The sequence below is a fragment of the Prionailurus viverrinus genome, unplaced genomic scaffold (genome assembly GCF_022837055.1).
Source record: "Prionailurus viverrinus isolate Anna unplaced genomic scaffold, UM_Priviv_1.0 scaffold_48, whole genome shotgun sequence".
NCBI lineage: Eukaryota > Metazoa > Chordata > Mammalia > Carnivora > Felidae > Prionailurus > Prionailurus viverrinus.
The window spans coordinates 1,816,554-1,837,262 of NW_025927611.1; the positions used below are offsets into that span (position 1 = coordinate 1,816,554).

Genomic DNA, 20,709 nt, shown 5'->3' on the forward strand with positions numbered 1-20,709 from the left:
AGCCTGTGCCTGATCTCAGGCTTCAAAGCACTTCTCCGGGCCCAGAACCCGGCTCTCCTGATGGCTCCTACTTTTTTTTGTTGTTTTTCTTTTCCTTCTTTCCTGTGATTTTTCCCCCTATTTTCCCAGAGTCGATTGCGTGCTTCCCCTGAGGCTGTGTGATTCTTCTGCGTCGCTTAGCCACACCACCCTGCAGGCCGCCCGTCTCAGCTGGAACAAAAGTTACAATTTCCCAAACGCTCTGAACCCGTCTCCTAAATGGCGTGAGTGCGCGGGAAAAGAAACTAATCATCATCATCATCATCAAGCCTGGTTGTGAAAGCTGTTTGTAAATCCCTCCCCACCCCCCCCCCAAAAAAAAAAAACTGAATTTGGGCCAAAGACATGGAAAAGGGGAAATGAACCTCGATGTATTTTGCATTTTTTTTTCCTGGCATCTAGCAATGTGTGCATGTGTCGGGAACGTGTTTTCGGTGTCCGCGGAACATCCTTATAAAGCAGATGTGTTTGGGGGTGCACACGGGTGTGTGTGTGTGTGAGCTAGAGAGGGAGGGAGACAGAGACAGAGACAGAGACAGAGAGATGCTTTAAGGAAACCTCCGAGTCCCCAGTCATTGGCGGGAGAGTCAAGGACAGCAGGTGACGTGGTCAAAAACGTGTTTTCTTCCAGTTTCCCCAACCACAAAAAGGAATACGGCTCTGACATGCTTTGCAATGTGGATAAACAGTTAAAAGTGTATAATCAGGGGCGCCTGGTCACTTAAGCGTCCAACTTGGGCTCAGGTCATGATCTCGAGGTCCGTGAGTTCGAGCCCCGCGTCGGGCTCTGTGCTGACAGCTCGGAGCCTGGACCCTGCTTCGGATTCTGTGTCTCCCTCTCTCTCTGCCCTCCCCTGCTCACACACACACTCTCTCTCTCTCTCTCAAAAATAAACATTAAAATAAAATGAAATAAAATAAAATTAAATTAAATTAAATTAAATTAAAAAACTGTATGTTCAGTCACAGAAGCCAGACTCCAGGCAAATCCATAGGCAGAAAAGAGATCGGTGGTTTCTGGGGGTTTAGGGCAGAGGGACGGGAAGTGTGCAGAGGTGAATTGTGGTTCCCCCCAAAGCACCACCCCCAAATCATCTCCTGGAGTCGTAACTTGTAACTCTGCAGGGTTGGTGCCTACGTACTCAGGTGTCTTCATGTGAGGTCACCCTGGGCCCAGCTGAGACAAGACACCCATATGCCCGGTGGTCCCTATAAAAAGGGAGAAATTCGCACACAGACAGGCACACAGGGAGAAGGCCGTGTAGACACAGAGGCAGAGGTGGGACATGCCAAGGGACGCCCAGGATCGCCCGCAGCCCCCAGAAGCTGGGACACAGACACAGAACAGGCTGTCCCCTGGAGCCTCCGGGAGGAACCACCCTCTGCCCCGCCTGGATCTCGGACTTCTGGTCTCCAGCACCGAGAGACAACGCGCTCCTGTGGTTTAAGCCTCCTCGTCTGTGGGGATGTGTTACGGCCGCCCCAGGAAACCCGTACGTGATGGTTTCCTTTGGGGGTGACAAAAATATCTTGGGAGCAGACAGAGGCATCTGCAGTCCCAGTATCATGAGCACAGTGCGTGCAAGGCAGGCCCGAGCGTCTTTGCTTCCGTCGCGGGTCCTTCGCGGGAGATGACCTCCCAGCGCGACCCCATCTCAACCCGGTGAGTGTGGTTAAGGGGGGTCACTGGAGCCTCTCTGCAAGCCGCTGCAGAAACCCCTCGATTTGGTCACTATGGGGGGGAGGGGAGGCAGCCACCGGCAGGAAAACAGGAGGCGTGTGCACCCGACCAATGTTACTTACGGACCCTAAAACTCCAGTGTGGCACAATTCTCACGCACCATAAAATGTTACTCTTCTCAGAGATTTTCAAACCACCTGCGGTTATAAAAGCCATTCTCAGATGGCAGGTGGGATTTGGACGCCGGGCTGCAGGCTGGTGACAGTCACACTGTGGCGTCCTGGGAGCCACATGGTCTGCTGAACCCCCTTTTTCGGAGGCGCAGAGTGACCACATAATGTGGCCCCATTCCCAGGATGACGCTCCCACCCCACCTGCTGGAGATCAGAGGGAACACACACAGGTACCTGCACAGACGCAGCTGACAAGGCAGGTTCCTGTCCTCTGCACCCGAAACACCGAGAATCCCCACGCATTTCCACGTTCAGGGAGCTTTTTCAGAAAGAAAACCTTCCGTTCGCTGGAAAAAAAAAAAAAGAAAGCAGAAGTGATACAGACACCACCCTGGTCACACACGGCAACAGAACGGGAGACTGGTCACCGAATCCAGGAAAGCTAAGAACACAGAAATATCACGGGGACATTAAAAAACAAAACACTTCAAAAACCCTTGAGTTGACAAAAAAAAAAAAACGGGAAATGGTGACTCTCTGGAAAATAGAAATAAGGAGAAGATTCCGAGTCCACAGTTGAGCCCAGAGGAAATGATAGACCTGGGATATTTACAATAGTCAATAAGAAAGGATGGGGAATCAGGGAAATTAAGAGTTCGACTCGAGGGGTGTCCGTGTGCAAGAACCTGGAAACGCAGAGAAAGCCAATGACAAGGGCCACGAATTAAAAACACAGAAATGGCAAAGATAATCATCATCCAACCATTATTTCAGAACCGAAACAGGAGTTCCCCACAGACCTGGAGAATGTTGAACAAATTATAAGGAAATTCTTTGCTCAAATCTGTACGGAGGCATGTTTTCTTTTTAATGTCTCTTTATTTTTGAGAGAGGCTCGAGCCCCAGGTCGGGCTCTGTGCCGACAGCTCACAGCCTGAAGCCTGCTTGGGATTCTTTGTGTCCCTCTCTCTCTGCCCCTCCTCCACTCATGCTCTATGTCTCTCTCAAAAATAAACATTAGAAAAAAAATTTTTAGGTTTTTAAAAAGCTTCACAACCAAAACGGCACTATCTTTAATATGTAAAGAGTTCCCACGAATCAATAACAGCAGGGCCAATAATGCATATAAAAACGGGCAACGGGCATCTCAAACGGGTCCCCCAGAAATGGCCGTAGAAGTGAATTTTCCATACACACATTCCCAATCTCACCTGTGTTAAGGGAACTGCAAGGTAAAACTGTTGATTTCATACCGTGTTTTCAACTAACAGTGGCAAGGACCCATAAAGCCAGGAGGGTTTTTGGAAGGTATCTGAGACATCACTGGGAATATCATGGATTGGCACAGCCTATTCTCGTCAACAATGTCACACACACAGCCTTCTAACAACGCCAACCACAGACATTTCTTTTTATGTCCCTGAGACCTTGATGTGAACCTATAATGAAATGCACCTGGTGTGAACCTGAATCTGGAAAGATGTGGACCCACCTTCCAGGAAAAAACAAGCCACGTGGACATCTCTCTTACATGTATACATTTATTTATGAATGAGTCACCCACAGCTCCCCTCTACTCTCCTGTAAGGAGACATTTATGCTTATAATAGGGCTGCAATGCTTGTAAAAACATCAATGTTATTCACAGAGTCACAAAACGATTTTATGCACTTTTTCTTACTGTAAAGTGAGTCTATGTGCCCAGTCTGATGCTGAAGGCTCGTTCGGGAAGAATGTGGATACCTGTGTGCTGCGTTTGTAAACCTAGGTGTTGTGTGTTAGCACTGGGACCCAGCCGTGTTGGATAACCCAGCCCTCAGCCCCCTGACAACTGGTCTACCCCAACACTTGAGATGTGTGTGTTAGGTCCTCTGGACTCCACACGGCCATGTTCACTTCCGCACATACCTGAGCCACGGAAAAACAGAACATCAGAACTTCTGCACTGGATGCGATTAATCTCGATGAAGCCTTCCCAAGAGTATATACAAGCATGCAAGTCAGCAGCCTTCCAGTGCGTGCAGAGCCCTACACGGGGTGGGGGTGGGGGGCAGTGTTTCTCAATGTACAAAAGTCCTTGTTTATTTCGAGGAGGAAGAGTATGCTTTCCGTTCATTTCAAGCTGTTAGGAAACATGTCAGGAGATGCCCTGCCACAAGGCAGTCTTACCCCAAAGTTAAAGGGAGCTTTCACATCAAAGCAGTTAAAACATTTTGTAAAGACGTTATAGTTAACAAATTCCCAACAACAACAACAACAAAAAAACCCACATGGAAGAATGAGGGGACTATCTGATGCAGGGGAGTATCTGAATGCAGGGGAGTATCTATGAAGTATCTAATTCAGGGGAGTATCAGAAGTATCTAATGCAAGGGAGTATCTGAAGGCAGGGGGGTAATCTGAGTATGAAGTATCTAATGCAGGGGAGTATCTGAATATGAAGTATCTAATGCAGGGGAGTATCTGAATGCAAGGGAGTATCTGAATATGAAATATCTAATGCTGGGGAGTATCTGAATGCAGGGGAGTATCTGAGTATGAAGCATGTGCTATGGGGGAGCATCTGATGGAGGGGAGTGTTTGGATGCAGAGGGTTATCTGGATGCACGGGAGTATCTGAATGCAGAGAAGTATCCCCTGCAGGGGAGTATCTGAACACTGAGAAGGCCTTGTCCCCCATGTACCAAGACCAGTGGAAGGAAACAGGCAGAGAAGGACAATCCCAAAACTGAAAGGCTACCCTTAGGTCGGTCATTTGTGTCACAGCCCCAGAAAAGGGACCACAGCCCTAGCATTGTGTCCCACAGCCTTTAGGAGTCACCCCATGGCATTGCATTTAAGGAAGAAGTACTTGGTTCCTTATTTCTTTCTTTATTAGTCTGATCTGAAAAAAAACAAAAAAACAAAACTCCTTCTAAATGAAGGAAATTCTGAGGACACTAATTGAAGGCTTGTCTCGCTGTCTCCCAGGGTCAATGGCCCAGAGCTCCCGGGATGGGGGCGGGAGTGGGGGGAACTTCAGTGGGGTCAGGATTCAAATGACTTTGTGATGCATGGTCGGCCTTTCACAGCCCCCGGGGAAACCCCTAGCAGCCACGGAGAAGCTGACCACGCGTCCCCTCCGAATGAACACGGGGTGTTAGTGACGTTCCTCCACCCAGCATGGTGCAAACAGGCAAAAACACATGTCAAGCAGAACATGACAGAGAGTCTCAACATGAGCACAGGCGTGGGCAGGTCGGGGCTGGATCCTGCTGGAAACACGGGGGCCGCGTTTGACGGCTGCATAGCTTCTATTTCTCCAGAAGGGTCCACTGAACTGCAAACAGACCAAAAAGAAAAGACTTTGCAAGCCAGTCCCGGTTGCCCGTGACTCTCGGCTTCCTAAAACCCCCAGAAGCAGGTGCCTCCGGGACTATAGGCTACACATGACCTCCAAATGCACCATCAACGGCAAAGTCTGACCCTGATCTGCTTGAGAAAGAAATTTCAAGAAACTTCATAGAACAATCAACTGTAGCAAAAAAAAAAAAAAGCTACAAAAAAAAAAAAACCATAAAAAAACACACAACAAGCCTTCCAGAAAAGTAGTGCTTCAAGATCCTGAATTTGGGGCGCCTGGGGGGCTCAGTCGGTTGAGCGTCCGACTTCGGCTCAGGTCCTGATCTCACGGTCCGTGAGTTCGAGCCCCGCGTCGGGCTCTGTGCTGAAAACTCAGAGCCTGGAGCCTGTTTCGGATTCCGTGTCCCCCTCTCTCTCTGTCCCTCCCTTGCTGCCTGTCTCTCTCTCTCTCTCTGTCTCAAAAGTAAATAAACATTTAAACAATTAAAAAAAAAAACCCGTCCCCTTGACCTCATTCTGTACCAGGCTGGGACAACCGTGCAGAAGGAACTGTAACAAACCACGTCTCCGGAAAGGAACCTTTAACCCTTTGCTGCGCATCAGAGGGCTGAGTTCCCGGCTCCTTAGGCACCGCGGGGAAAGCATCCTAACGGGCATTGAAAGAGCCTCTGAGACCAAAGTGGGTGCCCTCTGAAGCCTGGATCCCAGCCCGGTTTATCCTGCGTCCTGGAAAGCATGGGGGCGTAAAGGTGCACATCCCACGTCCTGCATTGTCCCGGGACAACCGGGGGGCGCCTGGCGGAGTCAGGGGGACGGGGGCGGGCGGACGGGACAGAAGACAGAAAGGCCGGCGGCCTTGTGCTCACCGGGTTGGTCCGAGTTGGTGCTCTGCTGGTTTTTCGAGCTCACGTCACCTTGGTCGGCTGAAAGGAAGCAGAAAAGATGCCCCCAGGGGTGAATCCAGAGAAGGCCCCTTGGTATCCGTGAGGCTGAACCAGCCCCCCAGCGTCCCGCCTGCCCCCCAACATCACAGGGGGCAGGAAAGGTGCAAACACAGCCCCATCCACAGGGTGGGGTGGGGGGAATCCATGGCTAACGGGGTCCCCTCGGCTTGCGCTTGGGTCTCCTTGTCATGTTTCTGTCACTTTCCAAATTTCTGTTTCTAGGCACCAAAGCAGACTCGACCGTGCCCCCAGACACCCCGCCCCCCCCAAACCCCACGGCGGATACGCAGCCCGAATCGACAGAATTCAACACAAGTCCCAGCTTCGCGGGCAAAAAGCGTTTATTTCCTGACAGTGGCCTCGCTCAGGAGCGCGAGGGGCATGTTTTCGGCGACAGGGGGGCCTCAACACCCACGGCTGGTCGCAGAGGAACCGCTCACGCTGGGGGGGGGGGGGTGCCTGGAAAACGCCCACAAGGCACAGTGAGGAATCCTAGCGGGAACGTCCACGTGGGGTGAAGGTTGTCGGCGACACGTAACAGGGCGTTGAGGCTCGGGCGCGTGTGGTCACAGGATGCCAGCTCTGCAGGACGTTCCGAAGGCATCGCGTAGGGGCCGCGGTCGGGGGGTGCGTGGGCTGGACGCTGTGTGGCACAGGGTGGGGTCTGCGGTCTTGGGAGCAGGGGTGCGTCCTGACCCCCAGAATCCGCACGCGCAAGGCGGGGGGAGGGGTGGAGCAGGAAGCCAGGCCCCGTGGGTGGTGTTGGCTGGGATTCAGCCGGGACTCTGTCACACCCGGGTGGGCGGGGCTGCGGGACAAAACCCCAAAGCCCCGGGGTGGTTCTCCCAGATGCAGCTCTAGCCTCTTGCAAAACCCCCGGAGATCAGAGTGGCCCGTGGGGAGGCCAACCCCGGGCAGGCAGGCCCAGGCCTTGTCAAGGGCAGGGACGCACGGCCACATTCCCCTCTCCAGGGGGATGCATACCTACCCTGGAAACACCGGGCACCTGTCCCCGGGCCCCTCATGCTGCAGGCCCGAGGGGACCCCGGATTGCACACAGGCACCGTTCATCGTCACCTCCAGGACGTTAAGGGACCACATGTCACCGTGTAAGCCGTTAGAGACACTGCAGCTTTGGGGCAGGCTGGGGGGGGGGGGGTCCCCAAGCCCGAGAACTATTTCTATCACACACACTGAGCACTCAGAACCCCAATCGAGGCTCTGGGGGAGCACTCAGGGGCACGGCCCAGCAGTGCCTGATTGTACGTCCCACTGAAGGCTTTGCTCTTGGGGCCACACAGACCCTCCACTCAGACCATCGGCCAACTGACTCCGGATTGTAACATCCTGGGGTTTTTAGGGAAGGGGGGGCATTCACCCCTTTTACGAAGCCTGGTCAGAGAGACAGCTGGAAACTGCTTCCTCGGACACAGAGTGGGGGCAATGCGCCAGAAAACCCCACAAGCCGCAAAATCAGAGGTTCCAAGTTGCACGGGGACGTAGAAACTCGGTGACCCGGGCCGGCCGTGTCTGGGGACCCTCCAGGGACCGCGGGGGCAGCTCCCTGCCCTCCTGCCCGGTTGGCTAGCAAACAGGAACTCGACGGTCAGGAACGTGGTGATGTTGTACGGCCGACCCCTCAACCCCCCGCCACTCTTCCCTGGCAGTGAATTCAAGCTTAAAAGAAACTCTGCGCCTTCTTCCACGCGTCGTGAGGCTACCTACGCGTGGGACCTAAGACAACATGACGAGCCTTCCGTGCATCTGGAAGGCAGGAAACACACACCCCGGCCGGGGACGACCCCCTCACCGCGGCGACCGACTAGGCATACGGACAGGGGCAAGTGCTCGGCTCTGAGGCTTAGCGGACAAACACTGACCACACGGGAACGTCTTCGGGCCTGCACGGGGCGTTCTGTGCGTGCCTACATCCTCGGCTGGTCTGAAACGAAAGGTCGGGAAAGGAAAGAAAAAAACAAAAAACAAAAAAAAATAAAATAAAATAAAAACAGAAAAGGTAAACTTTGCAAAGGTCTGAGGCGGGTCCAGCAAAGCCCCCGAGAGCAGCCGCCAGCTCGGACAAAGACGCTGTTGGGGCTCAGAAGTATACAGCAGGCTTTCGAGACTTTTTTTTTTCTTTTTCGCAGCAATGATTAGACACCAAAGTGCAACAGGAAGCCGAATCCGAAACGAAACCAACATCGAAGAGGAGAGGGGGGCAGGAGTGGGGAGACAAGCAGGGAGGGAGGGAAAGACAGGGGAGGGACGCCCCAGCTGTGCACTCCAGCAACGCCTCAAGCATCTGCTACTAAGATGCTGAAGTGGGACCGACCACGGGCCCATGTCCAAAACGGCTCTCAACAGCCCAGGGTGCACCATTTGTTAGAAAAACACACTCAACCCTTAGGAACGTGTCCACAAATCGTTAGGACCAAAGGACACATCTACCAAATTTCATCAGCGGTGGATACTTTTTAGGGCGTCAGCTCATAACATGATACTCAAAAGCATTTAAATAAATTTTATCGGGGCGCCTGGGGGCTGATTCGGTCAAGCGTCCAACTTCGGCTCAGGTCATGATCTCACAGTTCCTGACTTGGAGCCCCATGTTGGGCTCTGTGCTGACAGCTCAGAGCCTGGATCTGCTTCTGATTTGGTGTCTCTCTCTCTCTCTCTCTCTCTCTGCCCCTCCCTTGTTCATGTTCCATCTGTGTCTCTCTCAAAAATAAACATTAAAATTTTTTTTAATAAATTCGTATCAAGACAGCTAGCATGTGATTGACACACCTCCACGCTGAGAGAAAACTTCAGTTTGCACCCACTTGTTCGACACTGACCTGCATGCAGATTCAAGAGACATGACAAACTCCAATGCAATAACAAAGTCCTGGAAAATCACATTCTTTACAAACAGCCCCAAACCATGGCATCTCTTCAACCACTGGGACGCACTGGGGCCACATCCTCCTTGCAAAATGTCCGAGCCCACAGTGACATCTGGGTATGCACTTCTTTAAACAACTATCCCGGCAACAAAACCTATAAACGGCCCCACAAAGACCCCCGGAGGGTCTAGGGACTTGTGTGCCCGATGGCGAGACCAACACGGAACTTGATTCCATAACACAGGTCGAAACACCAAAATGTCTATTCACACACTCAGAAAAAATACTCTTCTGCATTAACGTCTTCCGGTTTATAGAAAAATAGAACCTAATTTTCTTTGTCATAACACTGGGCATTTTATGGCTACAGACAAAAATGCCTAACAACTGAAACCAGAACCCCCAGCTTCCTTTCCTTGTTATGTTTGGCCTCTTTCTTTGCTCTTTTTTTTTTTTTTACTTTTTCTTTGTACATCTACATCAGCTAAGATCATGAACCCCATAACAACCACAAAACAAATAAAGATTGTAAAGTCACCTGCAATGCTAATTTGGCTCATGCAGAGTGGAAGACTGGATGACATTCTGGGGAAATGAATTTAGCTAGGTCCCCGCTCCCATACGTTGAGTCACGGACTGCCCTCAGCCCATTCTTCAGGAAAGATGGCTTTTATTTTTGAAAATTGTAAATTCAACTATTCCTACCTGGGGAGATTTTGATTTTCATGCCATGCAATGACCAGAATGTTCCAAGACCCAGGAATGAGGTGCGGAGAGAATGGAGAACACTTAGTTTTCCAAGGTCCTGATCCCATTGCAAATATTGGACAACATCATCTCCATGAGGACTCCTGAGTACTTGCCCAAGTCCCCGTGCTTTGGCATATGGATGTCAAATAGCATGACAGCATCCAAGGGAGGACACGTCCCTTGCTAAGACAAGGTGACAGAAATGCTTTGTGACACCAGAATCTGACGGGATTTGGAAACCCAGTTTGGATTTGAAGATCACCTACAGATTTTCAGGAAATCGTCGTGCCTGCACTTCCTGTGCATTCTTCCCTAGCAGGGTGGCTTCCTCCTCTCCCGGCTGAGCATCATACTCTGAGCTGAGTGTCTTCATACAGTGTGACAGAAATGAAGTTGAAACAGAAACAGAGATGCACTTCTCCTGAATCCCCAACTATTTAGGCTCTCTGCTATTTCTAGGAGAAGCAACAGGTGTTTTCATTGGTTTCCTCTCTCTCGTTCCTCACTGCATGTCTTCCAAGGGCATTTTCTTGACCTTGGCCATCCTTCCATTTGGGCACATCCTTAACCTTGGCCAGCGGTCCACTTGGGCACGTCCTTGACCTTGGCCAGCAGTCCACTTGGGCATGTCCTTGACCTTGGCCATCCGTCCATTTGGCCACGTCCTTGACCTTGACCAGCAGTCCACTTGGGCTCATCTTTGACCTTGGTCATCTGTCCCTTTGGGCATCCTGGACATTCAACATTCAGGCAACCAGGCACAGTGACCTGAGCACCCCTGATGGAAGTCACCCAGTCATATGTGGTAAATAGACATAATCAGGCACTCTTAGCCTTCACTGCAAGAAGACAGTAAGGGTGCTGTTGGGGACTTTCAATTTCAGGCTATATATAAATTGGGTTTGTGAATCTAAAAATCTGGGATGATGGGAGATTAAGGGTAGACTCCCACTCTATAGTCTAACTGTGTGTCACCATCTAATGACATCTTTTGTGAAGTTCCCCAGAGTCCTTAGGCAGTGGTCCTTGAAGATGGAAGGCAACAGCTAAGAATGAATATGGAATTGAAGCCACCAGTAGGTCGGGAGTTCAGACATCATGAGGCTCCTCCAAGGAGGAGTAGCATCCACAGTCCATGGGACCCTTGAAACCACATCAGAGCCTACCCGTCATTATTCTTGCAAGAGGGAAAGCAAGTGACCTGGGCAGAGTGACCCAGAGATGCATGAACGTGAGCTATGTTCAAAACAGAACTTACTGATGCCACAGCAAATCCTATGTAATTCAGGGACTCTTACATATATGGTCCCAAAACACCCAACAGTGCAATTCCAATCCCTGTGTCAGTAAGTGAGGCACTGTCTACAGTCACCTATAAGTTTTATATCCCATCCAAGAACCCTCTCAACTACCTGTTGGTACGGGATTGTACCAGAAAAGGAATCTGTTGCCCTGTGTTTCGATTTTAATTCCCTTGGGTGGAGAAAACAATATGGCGGCCCCCCAGCCATCGCTCTTGTCCAAAGGATGATGAGGTGGCCGTGATTGTAAGTAACAACGAACAAATGTTTCTAAGTCCTAACATTTCTTCAACCAACCCGTCAAGACTTTGACACACAGCCTTACACATCCTCACAAAGGGCCCTTGGTGTGCAGATGACCACCTCCCCATTTCATAGACGGAACACCCAAAACGACAGGGGTGGTTAGTGACTTCCAAATCTACAGCGATTTCCTGAACTATCAGCAGCCTCGCACGTGTCTCATGCCAACCAGACGTCTGCTTTGTTTTAGTTTTAAGAAAGCACAGATTTCCAGTTAGTAAGGCACAAAAGAAAGGAAGCTATTGCGAAAACCTTACCATTTTCTTTGAAGCACAATTTCTTCTTCTGGTAGGCGATAAAGCTAGAAATTGCCCCAGCCACGGCCACCACGACGGCCCCCACGATGCCAGGGACCACCCCAGGGGAGTCAGCTGTGGGAGGAAGCACAAGGCACCGTTACTGGGGACCCCGTGACCACAGGGTGACCGTGGAGGAAACCCCACTCTTGAGCCTTGCCCAACTCCCACCTCCAATCCATGTGTATGACACGAAGGGCCAGCCGCACTGCTCCCCGAAACTCCCATCGGGAATTGGAATCTGTTTGACTATGGGCACCATTTTGGATGGGACACCCTGACTCCTCTCCTCCCCTAACTAAGGCCAGGGCTCGGGTCCCAACAGTTCAACGTGGAAACTCTCAGGGAGGGCAACATGGCCGACCGTGCGTGGTGCCCCTCTGGGACCAGTCCGAGGTCATGTGGCATCACCGTCTCCACGCATTTTCTGCAAATCAAAGCCGCTGAACCCCTCTGTATGTTCCGTCTGATTTACCAGGACGGTGCTCCCGTTCATTCCCAGAGTGGGCGATGGGACATCCATTGTCTGCTGCCCTTGCACATGGGCGTTCTTGGTTCTTGGGATTTCAGACTCAGCGGGGACTCGTCCCCCTCGGCTCTGCTGGTTGTCAGTCCTTTGCACTGGGACCGAACCACCCCAATGCCTCTCCTGAGCCCCTGGCTTGCGGAAGGCAGCCTCCCCAGTCATGTGGGGCGATTCCTTAGAATCAATCTCTTCCTGTGTATCTGTACCCATATCTGTAGACAGATGGATCCCAACGGTTCTGTTCCTCTGAGGAACCCGGGGCAAGACCGCTGGCATTCCTTCTTAGGGCACTCTGGGAAAACGAACTTAAAATGCAGGTCGCGTCGGCACCCCTGGGCTGCGTCCCGAAGGGCGGTCAGCCAGCTCTTCAGCTGAGCGCTTGGGGCGTGTGTGGCTCGGACCAACCACCAGCTTCGGTGTCCCGTGTGCCGGCGTCTTTAGGATGACACAGCCAGCAAGACAGGTGTGGTCTTGAGCAGCCCGTTCTGCTGTCTCTCAACAGCGTGTGTGAGAAACTCCAGGCATCAGAAACCAGGGATACCTACCCTGCTCCTCCCCATCAGGCCTCGGGCCTCCACCGCCGGGGCCATCGCCACCGCCCCCTGCAACGGAGAAACAGGCTGGCAGACGAGTTGCATTGGGCAGATTTTTGGTAAAGACAAACTCCCACTAAGGATCAGCTCCCGGGACCTCGAGCTGCGACGGGAACTTGCAGAGACAAGGCCGGGCACACCTGCCCTTTCCCGTTGTTGAGCGGGGACGTCCCCGCTTGGCTAAAGGGAACTTCGGGCTTGCCCCCATGCACCTGACTGAGACCACCGCTCCCATGGTGGACTCCAGGAGACCTAGTGACTCCTGGCTGCCTCAAGCCCGTGGCCCCTCTCGCTGGGCTCAGCAAGGATCCCAGCCAGGGCCTCGGAGCCCACCTGAGACCCAGCCCCTGGCTACGAGGAGACTGAAGGCACATCCCTGCTGACTCCCAGATATGTACAGGGGACCCTTGAACAATGAAAGGGGATTAGCAGCGTCTGCTCCCTGTGTGGTTGAAAATCCATGTACGTGGGGCTCCTGTGGGGCTCAGTCGGCTAAGCGTCTGACTCTCGGTGGCAGCTCAGGTCATGATCTCATGAGACTGAGTCTTGAGTTGGGCTCTGTGCTGACGGCATGGAGCCTGCTTGGGATTCTCTCTCTTTCTCTGTCCCTCTCTTTCTGCCCCTCCCCTGTTCATACCCCTGCCTCCATCTCTCTCTGTCTCAAAATGGGTGGGAAACTGAAAGAAAGAAAGAAAAAGAAAGAAAGAAAGAAAGAAAGAAAGAAAGAAAGAAAGAAAAAGAAAGAAAGAAAGAAAGAAAGAGAAAGAAAGAAAGAAAATCGGTGTACAATTTTCGATTTCCCAAAAACTTAACTACGAATAGCCTACTGTTGACAGGAAGGTTTACCGAACACATAAACAGTCGACACGGTATTCTTACAATAAAGGGGGGAAGGGAAAACAAAATGTAATTAAGAAAGTCGTAACAAAGAGAAAATGCATTTGCAGGACCGTGCCGTATTTACTGAAATAAACGCACGTGTAAGTGGACCCATGGAGACCAATGTTCACTCGTGCCAAAGCGTGCCGTGTATCAGGCAGGTGCCGTGGACACACAGGGTCTAGTGCATCGGGCATTAGGACCTGTCCCCGACCCCCTGCGTCCTTCCTCAGCAAAGCCAAGTGCCCCACAGGCAAGGACCCCCCACCCACACCCCCGGTCAAGTTATATGTTAAGACAAAGTACGTGTAAATTCATATGTAAATATATGTAAATATAACATAAATGTCACCAACACGTAAATACATATCAATATAATGTAAATGATAACACATATAAATATATTCTACTTACTATAAACACATATATTACTATACTTACTTTATATGAACACTTTTACTCACTTATGTAATATGTATTATATTTAAGGACTGTTTTGGACCCTATTCCAACCTAAGATTTTAAAGGAAGAGGTAGAGGGGCCCCTGGGTGGCTCAGTCGGTTAAGCATCCGACTTCGGCTCAGGTCACGATCTTATGGTTTGTGAGCTGGAGGCCCGTGTCAGGTGAGCGTAAGCCCGGCTTTGGGATTCACTCTCTGCCCCCTGTGAGATTCTCTGTGTCTCTGCCTCTCTGCCCCTCGCTCACTCACGCTGTCTCTCTCAAAATAAGAAAAAGTGGTACGCCTGGGTGGCTCAGACCTTACTTCATCTGCAGCACCAAATAGTCACCGACAAAACAGGTGATTGGTGCATCCAGGAAACGTCAAGAAGGGCCTGTCTGGCCGGCTTCCAGCCCGTGCATATGGCGGGTAGCTGCCTGCGGTCAACACAGCTCCCGGGGACCAGCCCCCGTGGAGCACGTCTTACGGTCCACAGCCTTGATGCAATCTGCAAATGGCAGAGATCCGGAAGAGAGTTCCAAGCAGGCGACTGTGACTGCGCTGAGCGCTAAGAGCCTAGACCCCGCCGTGATTCTGCACAACAGGTGGGTGACAGGGAGGAAAGAGAAGAAGCCACCGTTTTACCTGCATCTGAGGCTCCATCGAGGAGATCGGAATCTGAGAAGCCACCTAGGAGAGAAAAACACAAGTGTTACCTGCCATCCTGGGACTGTCAGGAGGGTCTTGATGTCTCGGAAAGAAAGAAAACGCCATCAGGATCAAAAGCAGAGCGGGGACAGGCGCAATCCAACAGGGATTATACTTTCTGGAAGAAATGTCTCCAGTATGCAATGACAATTCAATTCCCAATTCTATTTTAAGCTCCTGAAGTAAGCCTCACCAAAAGCTCTGCTACAGAGCCTGAAAAAGACTCCAAAAAAACAAAAAACAAAAAAAGGAAAACATATAGCAATCTTTTGGATGAATATACATGAAATGATCCCCAAGGAACCTTAGTAATAGCCCTACCTGTTCACTCCCCCTGTTACTGGTGACACATTTTGTTCACGGCTCCACTCTGGACTCGGCCACGAGACTCAGAGGTTAAGTTGTCAAAGTGGAAGCCAAGCCAGTATTTTAAAGTAGCCTCCGTTGAGCTGGGCAGTCTTGCCCATTGAAAGGGACTCACCGAAGCTCGTGGCACAGTGGCCTCAGTCATCCAGACAAGCCAACCCCAGAAGACCCACCCACTGACCACAGACACAGGACAGCCACGCCCAGATCAGCCAAGCCCCGCCCAGACTCAAGCCCCGCCCTGCCCCACCCAGACTCAAGCCCCGCCCCTCCCAGACTCACGAGACAGAACGACTCAAGCCCCGCCCAGCCAAGCCCCGCCCAGACTCAAGCCCCGCCCCACCCAGCCCCGCCCAGACTCACGAGACAGAACGATTAAAAAAATTTTCGGCCACATTGGGTTTGGGGATCCTTTGTTAAGGGTCAATAGCTAGCTGATGCACATCAAATTTAATGCATCAGTTTCACGAAACCTATCATGATGAAATACGGGTCATTCTACAAAGCCACCTACTTTGTAGGAGGACATCCTTCAGCGTATGATGTGAGACTCACAGGTTAAAAGAAAAAAATATATATATGACCACATGCATTGGCAAGCACATGGCCCTGATAAAACTGAATATGTCCTGGGCTTTCTACCCAAGGCAAAATGATTCCAAGAGAAAGGAAAGAGAAAATATACGTATAAAAACATAAATATATACACAGAATTAAGAAACCATTTGCCAGTAATATGATAGTCTTTTCATAAAAGCTAAAAAACAAAGCCAAATTATTAACAGGTGATAGGATTCTTCATTAAGTGGCTAGTGAGGAACGATGTACAAAATTCATTTCTGGGTTACAGAAATGAGCCCCAAAATAGCGGACATTAAATATGTCCACAGAGGGGCACCTGGGGGGCTCAGTTGGTTGAGCATCCGACTCGGGCTCAGGTCATGAACTCGCGGTTCCTGGGTTCCAGCCCCGCGTCGGGCTCTGTGCTGACCGCTCGGAGCCCAGGGCCAGCTTCGGATTCTGTGTCCCCCCCTCCCCTGCTCACACTGTCTGTCTCAAAAATAAATAAACATTAAGAAAAAGCAAACATCTTTTCGAAAGCTCCTTTGCACTCCTGGAAACCCCACAGGACCTTGCCCCGCAGAGCCCATGTGGTGCCCAGGCCACCATGAAATTAGTGCCTCTCTGAAAGGGAGCCCACTATCCTCTGAGAAACACCCAGCGGCCCTGAAGGGGAGGGAGTCTTACCGGAAGATCCAGGCTGCTTGGGGTCTGGGTTAGGCTTCGGTTTGGGTGGTTTAGGTGGTACTGGGTCGTCTGTTTGTAAAAGATAAGCATTGCATTTATGAGCACTTTGCAGTCAGAAAACACACACACACACACACACACACACACACACACAAAGAAAAAAAAGAAAACCAAGGAAAAGGCATCAGTTCACCTCCGCCTGGTTTCCCAAACAGCTAGGAATTGGACTGTACCCTTTCTCAGGGTGGGGACCCCGGGACACAGTCCCCTGCCCATTTCTTTCCCAGTGTCAGTACTCACCTTCAAGAGAACTGGGCCCTTCCCACGCTTCTATAAGTTTCCGACAGAAACCGAAGCAGATGTCTGGACCGGCTACGGAATTCGTGGGACCCAGCCCAAAGGAAAACGCGGGGCCCACGGTTCAAACTGGACTGAGCATTTCAATATGACGGCCACAAGGCAGGCTGGGCTCCTGGTCAGTGCGCGCACGGGTCACATGCCTGAGCTCACAATGTCACCCCAAAGACGGTGAGCCCCGGTGCAGAATAAACACAGGTGCACACAGGGGCAAACCACACAGCCAACAGCAATGGCCAACAAGGACAGGCCGTCGCCTACGTTTTGGGGGGTGACAGCTATCGCTTGTTTCCGAGAGACGACGCTCGTGGGAATGAAACTCATGCAGCGATCGGAAGGAAAGTCAGCCACACGGGAGACTTACGAAAACCATACTTACGGCTTCCTCCCCCGCCGAGGGCGTCTTCCAAATTCAAGTCCGAACTGTCTGCAAGGGAAACGTGTCATCAGCCCCGAGGCTCCGGGGAGGAATTCAGACCCCTAAATAGACAGAGAAGACCCTGCTTCCCCAGCTCCCTAAACGCTTTTCCCGACCCCAGTCTCACCAAGGTCAGAACGTCAGAGCCGCATTCCTGACCCGTCACATGAAAACAGCCACGGGCGAACCCAAGTCCCCCAAGAGTGGCCACAGCCTCGGGGGAGGCAAGGCTCGGAGCGCTGGGGACAGACATGTGACACCGTGTGTGGGAGGCCGTGCACCTGCGATGGGCGTCTCCGGGCCCAGGCGTGCGGGACCACCCGACGGGCGCCTCCCTGATGACCCAGGTGGCCTGCGTGTTCCGAACCCTTTCCGAGCTGCAGCTATGTCTAGGGGTTGCAACGCGCTCTGGTCCCACACCCTTTGCCAGCTGGTAACCCACAAGGACATCAGCCCCGGTTTCTGCAGAGAAACCACGGGGCCCACGGGGTTCTCAAGCAGCTCTGGGGGCCGACGGGGGGCGGGGAGGACGGCGGGGATCTGTCCCGTGCCCGCCAGGGACGTACGCCTCTTACCTGTGCCGGGCTTCTTGGGGGGCGCCGTGGGTTTCTTGTCACTGTCTAAAGAGAAAAGACAGTCCGTGAGCGAGACTGCTCGGGAACTCTGAGCCCGCTGAGGACCCGCCATTAACAGGTGCAGGGCTGGTGCTGAGCAAGGTTTTCACTGAGACCAAGAGCATGCGCGTTACCCCGTGGCTGGGTTGCTGTCCCCTCCCCGGAGCATCCAGATTTTCCTCCTCGGTGTATACGTAGGCATTGACCCCGGTACAGGCTGTGTTATACTTAACTACGTGCGGCTAAAACTCACTGTCCTGTGTGAGCCTAAATTTTAACATTACCTCCCACATGTCACAACTACGAAATTTTAAGAGCACTCACTGTCGAGGGCATCCGACAAATCGAAATCCTGGCCTACGAGGCAAAAAAGAAAAAAGAAAAAGTCTGATTACGCATAAGAAACGTACAAACGTGAAAATTGAGGAAATACACAGAAAGGGGCTCATGGGTTTTGTGAGGTTGGCAGCTTTAAAAATTTTTTTTTAACATTTACTTATTTTTTTAATCTTTTTTTAATGTTTTATTTATTTTTGAGACAAGGAGAGACAGAGCATGAACAGGGGAGGGTCAGAGAGAGAGGGAGACACAAAATCCGAAGCAGGCTCCGGGCTCTGAGCCGTCAGCCCAGAGCCCGACATGGGGCTCGAACCCACGCACTGCGAGATCGTAACCTGAGCCGAAGTCGGACGATTCACCGACTGAGCCCCCCAGGCGCCCCTGGCAGCTTTTTAAAATGTAGGATGAGCTAGGGCTTCTCATCTGGCCCCCATGTCCACGTTCACACCCCGAAAAGACGTCGGGGGACATTCAAAACGGCAACGATCTTAAAACCTAGCGGCAGAGTTAAGAGAGTCAGAAAATGTGGTGATTTGGTCTGAGCCTGATTCATGAACAGCAGACCCCTTGCATTAAATGAGTAACAAGTTCCCACATAATGGAAAACACACAGAGGGAAAACTCGCCCCTCATGTGACCCACGTCTGTGACCACACAGCCGAACTATGCTTCCTGCAGAATCAGCAGACAACCCACAAAACACACACAAAAATACTGCTTAAGCTCCCGGGTCCCCGAGAAGTGGGGAAAGTGCCCCGATGTGCCTTGTTCTTTGATCCCGTTGCTACTGCGTTTATTGAAACCATTTCAGTCCTGTTGTTCAGAAGCCATTTCTGATGGGCTGCAGGAGAGGAAAGGGGACGAGTCTTGGAGAAGCCTGATCGGGCTGTCCGGTCAGCTGTAAGGCCAGTGACAGTGGGTCGCACGGTACCTGTGAGGTCAGAATGTTAAGGGACACCAGCCCCAGCTCAGGAAGTGCTAGACATTTCAGGCTGCGCGAACATCCCCGGGAGCCAGGTCAGGTCAGGGTGGGGAGGTGTTCGCTTCTATGCGATGTGTGACCCAGGCTGAGGTCTGTGATTGTCCCCTCTGTCATGTGTGTGTGTGTGTGTGTGTGTGTGTGTGTGTGTGCATGCGTGTGCGCACACATGCAGGCTTGTGTAGGTGTGGTTTGTGTGTGTGCATGGTCTGTGTGCATATGTGTGGATATATACGTGTACGTGGTCTGTGCGCATGTGTGTGGATATATACGTGTACATGGTCTGTGTGTGCATGTGTGTGTGGATATATACACATGTGCACATGGTCTCTGCGTGTGCACGTGTGTGCATGTGTACACGTGTGCACAGCCTCTGTGTGCGTGCATGTGTGTGCCTATATACACATGTGTGCATGGTCTGTGTGTGCACGTGTGGATATATATACACACGTGTGCACAGTCTGTGGGTGTGCATATGTGTGTATGCATGTGTACATGCACGTGCATGGTCTCTGTGCATACATGTGGATATATATGTCTGCATGGTCTGTGTGTGCATGTGTGTGTGTATATATACACATGTGCACATTGTCTCTGTGTGTGCATGTGTGTGCATGTGTACATGCGCGTGCATGCTCTGTGTGCGCATGTGTGGATATATACGTGTGCATGGTCTGTGTGTGCATGCTGGGTGACTGTAACCATGGACCCAGAACTCACTCTCCCTAATAAAATGCTGCCTCCTCTCCCTGCACAACATGCCGGGGCAGCTCCTTGAGCTCGTGGGTCCCCTTGGTGCCCCTGCTGCTGACCCCACGTGGCCTCCACAAACCCTGTAAGAGCAGATGAAGCAGGGGTGGGGGCACCCTGCCAGCCAGTACCCTCCAGCCCCCCACAGCCCCAGGCTGCCCTCTCTGCCGTGGTTCTCTCCCAGAACCCTCTGCAATGCACACCACGCAGAAGGTCCCCATACTGTCGCCAAAACAAAGTCTGGAGCCCGCTGCTCCCAGGACCCCAAGGTCAGCCAAGGGCAGGTCTCACGGCACACGGGCAAAGGAACGATGCCCCCTTCCCACCCTGCTCCCCACCCCCCCTTGTGCACGCAGAACCCCCTCGAACCCCAGAGCAAGAGCTTGGCTGTCCGCTGTTGCACAATTGTGCAGATGTGTGCAAAAGTCACGCACACACATCGAGATCTGCTGAAACCCCCACAGGAACTGGCAAGATGCAATGATTCAACAGCCAGCACTCGACGGCCAGGAACACCACCCAGTGTATTTCCAGCCTGACTTAATCTATCCGTCTACACAGCCCCTGCTGTGCTGCCTGCTCCCCAGACTGCCTCCCGGGGCCGACGGAGCCGGAGGAAACAGCAGCACATGGGGCCGCCAGGCCCGACCACACGGACGGGAGCCTGGGCCCCGGGGCCGGCACTCAGGCACAGAGTCCCCCGTCCAGGAGGAAGCCGGCTGCTGTGAGCGGAAGCCTGTGCCTCCCCAGACGCCCAACACCCCTCATGGCTGCAGA

At 52.0% G+C, this 20,709-nt stretch overlaps 1 protein-coding gene across 1 annotated transcript in view; it reads right to left on the minus strand.

Moving 5' to 3' along the window:
* Positions 1-3,416: 3,416 nt before the first annotated feature.
* The window catches only part of CD99 (CD99 molecule (Xg blood group)), a 29,033-nt gene continuing 11,740 nt past the window's right edge, over positions 3,417-20,709 (minus strand). Inside the window, exons 2-10 of the mRNA XM_047847398.1 lie at positions 18,189-18,221; positions 17,826-17,870; positions 17,212-17,259; positions 16,476-16,544; positions 14,799-14,843; positions 12,786-12,842; positions 11,676-11,789; positions 6,102-6,158; positions 3,417-5,212 (exon numbers count right to left, since the gene is read on the minus strand). Coding sequence (XP_047703354.1) covers positions 5,187-5,212; positions 6,102-6,158; positions 11,676-11,789; positions 12,786-12,842; positions 14,799-14,843; positions 16,476-16,544; positions 17,212-17,259; positions 17,826-17,870; positions 18,189-18,221 — 494 coding nt within the window. The 3' untranslated portion in view covers positions 3,417-5,186. The remainder of the gene's footprint in view (positions 5,213-6,101; positions 6,159-11,675; positions 11,790-12,785; positions 12,843-14,798; positions 14,844-16,475; positions 16,545-17,211; positions 17,260-17,825; positions 17,871-18,188; positions 18,222-20,709) is intronic.